The 12,186-nt window shown below is 46.9% G+C and overlaps 1 protein-coding gene across 1 annotated transcript in view; it reads right to left on the bottom strand.

The window, feature by feature from the left end:
- The window catches only part of LOC144146350 (uncharacterized), a 59,552-nt gene that overhangs the window by 35,991 nt on the left and 11,375 nt on the right, over nucleotides 1-12,186 (bottom strand). Inside the window, exon 2 of the mRNA XM_077678305.1 lies at nucleotides 1,214-1,312. Coding sequence (XP_077534431.1) covers nucleotides 1,214-1,312 — 99 coding nt within the window. The remainder of the gene's footprint in view (nucleotides 1-1,213; nucleotides 1,313-12,186) is intronic.

The following is a 12,186-nucleotide window of genomic DNA, read 5'->3' as shown; positions in this document are numbered from 1 at the left end:
CTAATTGCCTGCCCGTTACATCACAAAAGCGTTGAGTCATGCATAGCGTCTTACTCGCACTTTCTTGCTCTGAACAGAAAAAGACCACGTCGTCCGCGTAGGCAAACACCTTTACTTCCCATGCATGTAGGCAAAAACCACGCATGCTACTAGTACTTGCAATTATCTTTGCCCACAAACGTTCTATATCAAGGGCAAAGAGTAACGGGCTCAGTGGACACCCTTGCCTAACTGAGAACTAAACGCGTATTTTACCTGTTCTTTAATTAACGACCCTAAGTTAACAAGCTGCAGTATTTCAAACAGTATTACATGATATACACGACCGAAGATTTCGCCAGGTCTATTTGTACCATGGCTACCGTCAGAAAGTCGGCATAACAGTACTCCAATACGCTTCGGGCTACATGTGAGTCGGCTATGACCGTTAGTTAGCACTCGAGGGTAAAACGCTTTACGTACTCGGCTGTTACTGTGGGAAAAAAGAATCACGCCACCTGTTCGACAAAGTACACGTCATAGGGTACACGTTGCACCTGCGGGCACCTAGTTTGAGGGTTCTATTCAAGGACATATGTTCCATTCAAATTGTCTGTACATGGTGAACACCTCTAATTTGCACGTTGGAGAAATCGTACTCCTGGTGGCAAGAGACAATTGTACTCCTGGTCGCGTTTACATGTTATTATCACAGTGTTTCTCTAGCCTGAGGGACACAAGCTTGAAAGTAATTTGGTACCGGTCCATTAACAGCAAAATGTACGGCAAATGACACTAACGTATGAGGTCTGCTTGATAGAAAACCGCTCACAACTACTATAAGATCTTCTCTTCTGAAAGGAAGCATAGGGACACACAAGAAGACGACGAAACCAGCAGTTTTTTCTGTCATCTTTCCTTTGCATAAAATGTTTCCAGTACGGAATTAAGATGCCTATGTGCGTCTTAAGGTTTGAATGAAAGGTATCAAAATTGGTGCTTCTTACCTTCTGCATTATTGGTGGCATAGCGGTGTCTTTGTCCGAACTCACTTCCGCCGTTTGTACAGGTTGTGGATGCTGAGAAAGCTCCGTTACGGGCATAGACTTTGACTGAAAATATCAAAGGAAGATGGTAGCAAATCAAAGGACTCTTGAAGATTTTTCGGCATGAACACAAATTAAGGGCGTGCCGAGGCTGTTTTCATATACACCCACTTCAATTCTGTCCTTACCTTGGCCATTGAGTACGGCGAATACAAGTCAATGCGGTGCTTTACGTCTTGGACTTGCATAGTTGGTGCACTTGGTGGGACGTGTGACTCGCTAGGTCCCTGAAAAAGTAAGGGAAAAAAAGTGTGAGATTGCAAACGTAAGTTCTAGAAATATTTCATCTTGGTCTCTGTCTTTCGTCTTTTCGTCCTTTCAATATTTTTTCCACTCTATTCCTCCCACTAGTTCACCGCTCCTTTTCCCCCTTTCTTCCTTCGTTTCTTCCTTTTTTCTTGCTTTCCAACCTTTCTTTATTCGTCCCTTTACCCACCGCGGTGGCTCAGTACGGTGCTGAGCACGATGACGCCGGTTCTATTCCCGGCCGCGGCGGCCATTTATTCTGACGGAGGCGAAAAGCACAAACTCCCGTGAGTACGAGATTTCGGCGCACGTTAAAGGTCCCTAGGTGGTCAAAATTAATCCGGAGCCCACCACTAAGGCGCGCCTCATACCCTGCAGGTATGCCTGCCTTCCTTCCTTCCTTCCTTCCTTCCTTCCTTCCTTCCTTCCTTCCTTCCTTCCTTCCTCTATTTCTTTCTTTCTGCCTTCCTTTCTTTCTTTCTCTCTTTCTTTTCTTCATTTCCGCCTTCCTCCCTTCCCTTCCTTCGTTCCTTTAGTTAGGCGCACAGCAGTAATCCCCTTGTGTGCCGTTGGCAACAGCTCTGACTCGTACACAATAGAGGCTGAGCCAGTGAAGTCATTATTCTGTCTTCGATAGGTTGTGCTTCCTGGAATTATGCAAAAGTAAAAGAACGCTCCCCCCATAGTTCCGGGTGGTTCTTAAGACGATGGAATTCTTGGACTACTCAAAAGTGAGAATTTATTCTGTCCGTCTCTGACCCAACTAGAAATTAATGTTTGTGGCAAGCCTGCTCAATAGCGAATAAGTGTCCGAGGGGTAACAGGTGGCTGGTAATTAGACCTTAGTGACTTATCAGATACGCAGGGGTGGGCGCTTGTCAATCGGGATTTCTTGAAATACAGGACGGGAGTACGGTGTCTTGAATTCTAGACTCTGTAGCTGGAGTATCACGTGGATAAGTCACGTGCTCTCCATTTTAAAAGCAACAATGCACACGCGTATACCGCAGCACAAATACCTGACTTAGAATTCTGACACTTCTATTGTGACCTTTCCTTGTCCATATCTGTCCAGAATAGGTTAGGTCTCCGTTTCACCGATCCTATCTTTTCCCTCAGTTTCTGTCTCTCGGTAGCACTTCCCTTACATAGAAGGTCCGCATTGATGTAGGCTCTATCCGCAAAAACCATAGTTTAAAATGACCCTAATACCACACCAACTCCTATGTCCATGGGACAGACAAGCAAGGATCAGTTTTTTTATACGAAATCAAAATATTTAAAGTAATAAGAAGTGCTGCCTACTTCTGGTTCTTTTGTGGACCCGTGTGACTTGGCTTTCTTTTTCCCCCGTGAGCGTGACACGTGAGACTTCTGTTCTCCGGGGCCCTGAGGAGGGAAAGACGCAGAAAAGGTAACCCAGTTGTCACAACCTTGCTGCTACCATAAAAAAAAAGCATGCGCATAGAATGCGCCGTATTAAATTCTGGTTCCATGCTGAAACTCTTGAACTGAGAACCACTTTAGGCGAAATAAAATGGTAGCAGAGCTTCCAAGCAGCGCAACTGTCATTATCACCATCATCATCATCATCGTCATCTTCGTTGTGTCTACCACAGGATGAAGGCCCCTCAAGTGCAGCTATAGGATACAAAAACAAAGTAGTCGAGTTTTCAAGCAGCGAGGGAAAGCCTATGTTCTATAAGCACCCGCGGAACGGGTGGTGTAATTACTTCGGAATTAAATGTGGGGTGCTCGCGAAGACACTGACGAAAACACGGACCACTCGAGTCAACGCAAACTCACACTACGGCTTGTATAAAGGAAAATTTAACTTGTACGAGAAAGTCAGACGCTTCTCGTCCATGTTAAATTGTCCTTTCTACAAGCCATAGTGTGAGTTTGCGCTAACTCCAGTGTCCCGTGTTTTCATCAGTGTTCCGCTTTTTGAAATAACGATGTAGGAACGAGCCGCTTTCTCCGATGCAAATGCAAAGTTCCAATCAGATGAAGTTCAAATCTACAACAACACTGAGCTAACCGAATCCGATGTTGTCATTTAGTATTAGTTTGAGGTTGGGTGATCTGAATGTACTGACTTGGCAACAGCTCTTGTGTTGTTGACAACAATGAGCGTTGTTGTTAGTTTGGACTTTCGCTGATGAAAGTTAGGATTTTGATTTTGCATAGGGAAGAGCCTCGCCTTTTGTTATTTTATATTATTATCACGTTTATTAGTGCCCGTTGTGGAAACCCACTGTGTAATGCTACCTTCCCTGGAGTGCGTTTTGTGTATACTTGGCTTTTCTTTCGTGCGTTTTATAGGGAAAGCTTCGCGCTTCATTGTCTTCATCATCATCATGTCCCTTTGTGGGAACCCTTTGCGTAAAGTTGGCTTTGCTGCCGTTCGTATTTTTTTTTTTTTTTTTGGACACTGCCAAAAGTGAGACATAGACAGCTTCGCTAGACGTAGACGGAAATAGCCGATGCGGCATTCAAGCATACAAAACTGCCTTCGTGTATCATGTTTGCCAACGCTGAATATTTTCCAAACATGCCATAAGTTGTTTTCTTCTCTACGCTGTGACGTAGATTCCAGTCACTGGGAGCCAATGTGAAAATGAGGCGTTTTTTTATAGGTGGACACTCACAACAAACTTCACTAAGTCCTCACCAAATAAGCGAGCAGTGCTTTGGCTGTTTCCGTAGCCAAGCTTGTCGGCACTACCTCTTCGTTGCTGGTGCGGCCGGGAGGTGTATTCCAAAGCATATCCCGTAAGGGGCCACACCGATCACGCCTCCCGCCCCCTTCCAAACAGCGACGTCACAGCGTGACGTCACTTCCTTTTCGTGCGCGCCTTCATGCGACGTGTTTTTTTTTTTCTTTTTCTTTTTCCTCGTTTCGGGCGGCGGCCGATGGTTTCGCTCCGTGCGCGAAGCTGGCTGGGCCTGCGGCTCTGGGGAGCTGACGCACATTTGGTAGAAGTTAAAGGCCCAACCACATGCAGCGTACTTCCGACGTTTTCTCGCGTGGCGACGTGAGCTGACGCGCGAGCAACGCCGATGTCTACGCTAGCCAGATATCGGCGTCGAAGCAGCGCGAGAAAGCAGCGGAAAGCGGGCAGCAGCGGTCGGGTTTCACGTCCATCTACTTCGGGGTCATTCCTTTCAGCAGAAAATAATAAATTTCTTTTTAATTTGCGGTTATTGGCTGCATTGAGAGTTTTCACGTCCATCTCCTACTTTGGGGTCATTCCTTTCAGCAGAAGATAATAAATTTCTTTTTAATTTGCGGTTATTGGCTGCATTGAGACAAATTGCAAGCTATTTCTATTCTAAAGCGCTCATTCATTTGTGACTTGTTTGGCTTTCATCGGGGAGATCAGTTATTTGCGATAACTTTTTTTGAGTTACATAAGGGAGCTCTGGCTACGTCGCTTGTAGTATTAGCATGATGGGGCTTGGTTGCAAGATTGGTGCGTAACGACCCAGCCTTATCAATGCCAGAATGCTAGCGGCGCATGCCATTCCATTCGTTGCTGCCGTGGCTTGCGGATAGGGAGACCGAGGTTTTGCGATAGCTTTTCTTGACTCAAATAAGGAGGCAGTGGTTACATCGCTTGTAGTAATAGCATAACTGTCCTCGGATCCAAGATGGGTGCGTAAGAAACAAGCGTTAACACGACTCAAATCTCTCGAATACAACAAAAGCAAATCCCTCAACAATATTCGTTGGCAGCCTCTGTTAGGGTACCAAATTCTTTGGTCCCTTCTCGTCTTCTGGCGTGGTCGAGCGGTTGGGCCTTTGGGTGCTGGAGTTTTGTTTTTAAAGTTCATGGTTCGCATCTTGGCAAAACCAGTTTTTTTTTTTTTGCAGTGTGGGTTTCAACGGTTTTTTTTTTCAAGGCAAACAAAGGGGGCCAGAGTACCTTGCCGTTTAACCTGCAAGTGACGTTCGACGGTAACCTCAGTATCAAGGAAGCCCCGAAATTTGCTTTGCTCACACTTTGAATTTATAAAGGTGCAGTCCGTATATAACATCAAGGTTAAATCAAGTAGCAAGCAAAGTTGTGCTAAGCGCGTCTTCGTTCATCATCCCATCTTATTTGGTTCAGATTTGAGGGTAATGACTTGAAATACATTTCGCAGGATGTCAACATTTGTCCTCAAATATTTTTTTATAAGGCTAGGGTCTTGATAACTGCAGTACAGCAATCGACAATAACTGCTCATAAATGGCATGTTTAATACAAACGTGTCTATCAGCGCACCGACGTGGCGGCTGGCGCGTGACTTCGCCGGTCTCATGCGGTTATACCCCTGTCACACGGGCACTTTCAATCGCGATTGAGTCGATCCGGATCGAGCTCAATTTGGATCGTACGCTGCTAGAGGGCAGTTTCAATCGCGATCGAGCCGTATCCCGCTCGAACAAACTCAATCCTGGTTTCTCAAGCGCGATCGAGGCTTCCAAGCGCGATCGAACGAAAGCGGCGATACTCTCGTCCCCGCTCAGTAATGGCACAGAAGGTGACAGCTTCAACTAACGCCACAAATTGTGTCAAATAACTTGACCCAGGTAAGCGTGCGGTAATATTTAGATTCTTACATATACCTACGGCCGCGCGTAGTTACACAGACGCCGGCCGCAAGGACAGTTATGCTATTACTACAAGCGATGTAACCACAGCCTCCTTATTTGGGTCAAGAAGAGCTATCGCAATACCTCGGCCTCCTCTACGCAAGCCACGGTAGCAACGAATGGAATGGCATGCGCCGCTGGTATTCTGGTGTTGATAAGGCTTGGTCATCACGCACCAATCTTGCAGCCAAGACCCATCATTATAATACCACAAGCGACGTAGCCAGAGCTCCCTTATTAAAGTAAAAAAAAAGATATCGCAAATACCCGATCTCCCCGATGAAAGCCAAACAAGCCACAAATGAATGAGCGCTTTCGAACAGAAATAGCTCGCACTTTGTCTCAAGGCAGCCAATAACCGCAAGTTAAAAAGAAATTGATGATCTTCTGCTGAAAGGAATGACCCCAAAGCACGAGAAGGGCGTGAAACCCGACCACTGCTGCCCGCTTTCCGCTGCTTTCTCGCGCATCGTCGACGCTGATATCTGGCGAGCGTAGACAACGGCGTTGCTCGCGCTTCAGCTCGCGTTGCCACGCGAGAAAACGCCGAAAGTACGCTGCATGTGTTTGGGCCTTTAATTTCTACCACATGCGCGTCAGCTCCCCAGAGCCGCAGGCCCAGCCTCGCGCACGGAGCGAAACCACCGGCCGCCAGCCGAAACGAGAAAAAAAAAAAAAAATACGTTGCATGAAGTCGCGCAGGAAGAGGAAGTGACGTCACATTGTGACGTCGCTGTTTGGAGGGGCGTGGTCGGTGTGGTCTCTTACCGGATATGCTTTGGGAATACGCGGCCGGGAGAGGCTCCGCCATTGATTATCCTAGCCGTGCGTAGCATAGCTGGAGCTAATAGAAACTTTTATTCTCCACGTGCAACGAAAGCTCAATCGGGATACACATTTTCTAAACGTAGTCTGCTTTTCGTGATTCAGGCCCCAGGAGCAGTTTCTGAGCACCAGGTGCTTTCTCTCCATGTGTCGTGTTTGCCGCATATCCCTCATCCTACCCATACGGCCGGTAACCCATCTTCCCCATGGACACCCCACTACTGGGTATTGCCACCCCGGTCTTCCGTTTACGTTAGCGACACCATTTCCGGGCCCAGCATGCTAAGCTGCTCGCGTTTCATTCTCAGGGTCACAAAAATACCAGAAGAACCGCTACCACAATGGTCCCCGTACGGGTTCCTGCAAGTCTGGGGTTTTTGCCCTTTTGTTGACACCTCGGCGTGAGGTCCTATGTGTAAGTGTTAGGCTTCGCTGCACCGTGCGTCAAAAAATTACCCAGCAGTTTATGGTTGTAAACCACAATATTAACCCGGCTCCAACCTCGCCACTTCCGGGATAGGTAGCTGATAAACGTTCCCAGCACGCGTTCGAAGACCTAGCAGTGGCCTTTGCGGTACTGGCAAAAAGAAAGCACAGGGCCTTGTGCCGAGCAGACTGTGTCGCGATCAGAGTCGACCGTATTCGCAGACAGCAAAGATACTGAGTTGCCACGTGGTTGCCACAAGGTAGTCGTAAGTGCCTAGCACTGAAGTCGAAGATGACGTATGACTGGAACGGCGTACCAAGTGCACGCTAGTGGCTGTCTCCGCTAATTCAACACCTCATTATAGTGAAAATACTTGAAACACACCACGATTTCCAAGTAATACTGCTTACAACTTGAGATGCTCACTTGCCTGTGAGTGACCAGTAGTGATCCAGGTAATTGTTTTTGTTATGAAACGTAAAATGCCATGCATAATACTTGCTTCCTAACTGATACATGGATTCGTGGTCAAACCTGAAGCTGGAAACCGAACTTTCAGCGGTGGTTCAAAAAAGTGCAATCGCAATTTCCGAGATATAGAAAAGAAGTGCAATTAAAATTCATTATCTTTACACCGAAACGCTAAAGCTGTCCACAATATTAAACAACCCTGTAACAATGTGGTTAGTTAAAGAGCCCCGGAATAATTCATAACGCAATGAATGGTGTTAGCGCAAATTATTAAAACTTAATGTACGCCGTAGCACTCACAACGATGGCCTTTTTTGCCGTCGTGTGATTCGCGTGATATAAAAGCAACATTTAACTATTTGATCTATTTCCCCCGAAAGACCTACTTACTGGGGACGACAAAGTGAAGTCATTGTGAGAGAAAATGAAACAATCTGGCAGGCATCTAAAAGGACCTAAAAACGTGTCATGGTTTTTCTTTGGCCAGAACACTTTAAGAAGGCGCGAGCATAATTACACGTGCGTAAAGTCATTTTTATTCACTCACTTTCCTTATGCCCCTCAGAATAAATAGTACCACCGATCAATTTGAATGCCTTTAAACTATTTGGTGATCTTTGCAATCTGGGAGATTTTGCTTTTCTGATTGTTAAAATTTCATGCAGTTAAATGCAACAATCGTCAGTAAGAAAACTGAATCATCTAACCGCGGTTATGGCAATCTAATATGTGCCACAAATACCGAGTTTCTCCGGTGCGCTTCGATGCAGTCTGTGGACAGTTTTCCAGTGACATTTCTCGAGCACAATTTAGTTCTTTGTATTTCGAAAGAGAAAGCATACAGCCATTACCAAAGAGTAAAATTTGTGTCTTTCAACCAAGTGTTTTTGTAAAGACTGATGTGATCTTTTTTCACGATACAACCGGCACCTGCTTAGAGTTTTTCCAAGAACTCTAAAATCAGCGTATAGGGAGCGATACGTTTGCTCCAAAAGTTGGGCGGCGTAACAGCAAGCATAACTGGTATTGGCTAGGCTATCACGTGAATCCTTAGCACAGGATGCGGCAGGCGTAAAATTAATTTTTACTCTCTTCGTAACAGTACTGACACGAAATTTTCGTGTTACGTTTTTTTCGCTGCTATGGGTGCCTATTAGCCCACTAATTATAGAATGGCACATTAGACGGTCGATTTCAGCGTAAACAATCATTTACGACGTCGTTTATTTGTGTCAGTTTCGGTTTCGACAAAACCAACGCCGAGCGGCCGCCATGACAGAAGGTAGCACCTGACGTCACCATTCTTGAAGGACCGCTGCCGGTCTGGAGTCTGGACGCGCGCGCAAGCGAGTGCTCGCGCTCGCACAGAATGGCCGCGGTCTTCATATCCGCGCGCCCGGTTAAATCAGCCCCAAAACGATGGCGTGTACACACGGTGTAGCAGCGCACGCCAATTACAGCAGCGCGTCGGCTACGTCACGAGAGCCCCAACGTCGGCAGTTTGGGGCAAGTAGCAGATGTCATGCTGGCCCGCTCTAGCCTTTGTCGTGCGGGAAGAGATTAAAATGGATTTAAAGTATGTTGTACTTAACGGCTACTGTTGGAACTTGCTGGGAGATATCTCCTGATAAAAAGGAAGCACTTTACATAGTTACCCCAGCTTTGAAATTTCGTGTCCCTACTCCTTTAACAGTCACCGAGAAGTCATCCAAGTTTTAAACTGGCTTTTGCAGCGGCATGCATTAAAACCAAAAAGATATCAAGATCCGCTAAGCCATTTATGGGGCCCGATACCGCGCGTGTAACAAATGTACACCTAAACACATGCGTATTCATGTACAATTCCGCATTTGTCAATATATAGCCGAACAGTTATATTGACTGCAAAGATGCCAGCAATGATGGGTGTATAATTCATACATGCTACTAAATAAAAAAGGCAATCTAGCGTTTTTCCTTCTTTCCATGCGTAATGCCCAATTTTATTCGGCCAACCCCCCCAAAAAAAACATGGACAATTTTTGATCCTCTAAAGGGCAATATGTTGGTAAGCTTGCATGGGACAGACATTTCTTTGCAATTAACTACAAAGTAATGTCCAGAACCTCCCAGGCAGACCAATGCTAATCTCCGGCTTATGAGTTTACCTCACATTAAAGCTTCGGAAGCTTGAAGCCGCTATAGACAACGAAAAGCAGATGTCTGTATATCGTATAAACTTTAATTGGGATTACCAAAAATCAGCTGAGGTAAGTACCTTTTCGTTGACTCAGAGAAATTTCGATGAAGGTTATAGCCATAAAGCAAATACAAACGCTACCATTTTTGGAGATGAATCAACGATTGTCCGAAGCAAATATTTACGGTCGTATTGAGATTCGCGTAATCCTGATGAGCTTGAGTTGTAAAAAAGAAACTATAGTTCCAATTGACGCGGTTCTATGCCCATGTATTACCACAGCAGACCTGTTGAGTAAAATGTTTTCGTAATACAGCCCGTTTTCTACAAGTGCCGTTACAAAATTCCACCTGATTTGCTTTTTCTGCAGTTCCAGATTCTCCTGGCACATGGTGGTGCGCGGGGTTCCTGTCGGTGGCTGACATCGGGAACTGCTCACTGCGCAATACTGGCATCGTGACACGGGGCCTAGCGATGCCCATATAGTGCCGCCGCGAAAAGATGCCAGCGTCGAAAAGTCGCCGACTCACATCCTGCAGTGCCTGAGTGGTCCGCTCGATGAGAGCCGATCAAATTTCACAGGATACAAGATGCTGGCCGTCGTAGCGTATGAGGAGGATACGAATAGCTGATGCCAGTGGCGCCAGAGACGAGACACACCGGTCACCGGCTGAGGCGAGGGACGGGCCGCAGCACATAGAGGGGAAAGTGTTAAAAAAGCGCGTCATCCCTATTTCATTTTTGCCGCGCTTTGGAGGCGCTTTTTCAAAGAAAGTGCTACGAGTTGTCCCGCGCCTCCAGAAGATGGCGCCACGGGTCCCGCAACCGAGAGAAGACGCAGTGAAACATCCCCCTCGCGAGGGGCATGATCAAATGCAGTGCATTTCCGTGGGCGCACGACGTTAAGTAGTTTGCGTTACGTTAATGTTGTTGCACTTGTGGCAACTGCTGACGAGAGAGTGCCCGTGAGCAGTAATTTGAATGAGTCAACGATATAAGGCGCGTTCGTAACGTCCCATTCTGTGTCGGCTTTGTGGCGCAGTCAGTAGAGCACCTTATACATTGCGTTCCGCCCGCAGGGTCGAGGGATCGAAACCTGGCGCCGGTAAGTATTTTTTTTTATATAGTTGGGAGGGGTGCGGTGCGGACTACGGACGTCAACGCGGGTGACATCGTGAGTTACTGAAATGCTCGGCATTTAAAAGGAGGCCGACGGGAGGAAAGGGGAGAGCAATCGGGGGCCAGCGGACGAAAAGTTCTCAAAGAGGGAATCAGGAGGCTCAGGATTTGGAAGCCCGTAGTGTAGGAATCGCGGAAATGTTGCGTCCGCCAACCGCCCCTGCACGCCCAGCCAACGTCCGGCCCCTTGTTTTGTTTGTCCCGAGAATCCGCAGCGACGCCGCCGAAAACGTCCAGCCCTTTGATTGAGCCTCCCTCTGCCACTGTACATTGACCACGTTGAACGCCGACACCTTCGTTTGAGCTCGCGCCTTCGCCGCCTCAGCATGGTAAACGTCTAGACCTCTCTTCGACCCTGTGCCACCTCACCCGGTCCTCGGCGGACGTCGAGCGGCTTGTCCGTGCTCGTACCGCACCAGGCCAACGAAGCCCAGTGACAGCGACCCTCAAGCAAAATTGAGCGAGTTAGCCCCATTCAATAACTCAAAATTATTATTCCTCCAGTCTGTCAGTCCCTCCTCTTATTCGCTGTGTTGACACAGGGCCATTTCAAGAAACCGGCTTATCACTAACTCAATACTCAACTAGCACAACGGCTCTCACATCACTCACCGAGGGTCCTTTATCTTTCGGATGCGCTATGGAGCTCCGCGTTGTACGGATTTCACGCGTTAGAGTAGTCTCAAGCTTTTCCGGTTCCATGGTCGCCCAAATTCAATGATGTAGCCGCTTCCTCTTCTTCTTCTACAGCTCGGGCGGGGCACGAGGTAGGTGGGACGCTTTTACGCATTCCGGGTAAAGTTAAAAACAGTCCAACCCTCCACTTTAAAATGACTAGCTACTGGCAGCAAATACTCAAATTAAACAAATGCTGAAATACATAAAACACGGCAGTGAATAAATAGTTAAACGAACGAAAAACGCGATAAACCACGGCTATTGTGCAATGCGGACACACGCCACCTCGAGTAGGCACACAGCGTAAATGAGGTATGAAACGTTTTGTGGATAGGAGGCTGTGTAAGCGAAGCTGGGAGAACTTGGATGTTGGGATGTGGGGAAGAGAGCTTCACAGGTGCTCAAGTATTTCATCTATTTCCCCATTCTAGTCTTAGTACGTCTTCGGATATAT

Source organism: Haemaphysalis longicornis, unplaced genomic scaffold (assembly GCF_048455015.1).
Source record: "Haemaphysalis longicornis isolate Haplotype H1 unplaced genomic scaffold, Haemaphysalis longicornis Haplotype H1 scaffold_7, whole genome shotgun sequence".
Classification (NCBI taxonomy): domain Eukaryota; kingdom Metazoa; phylum Arthropoda; class Arachnida; order Ixodida; family Ixodidae; genus Haemaphysalis; species Haemaphysalis longicornis.
The sequence above is the reverse complement of the archived record's forward strand: the minus strand, read 5'-3'. Positions and strand labels throughout refer to the sequence as shown.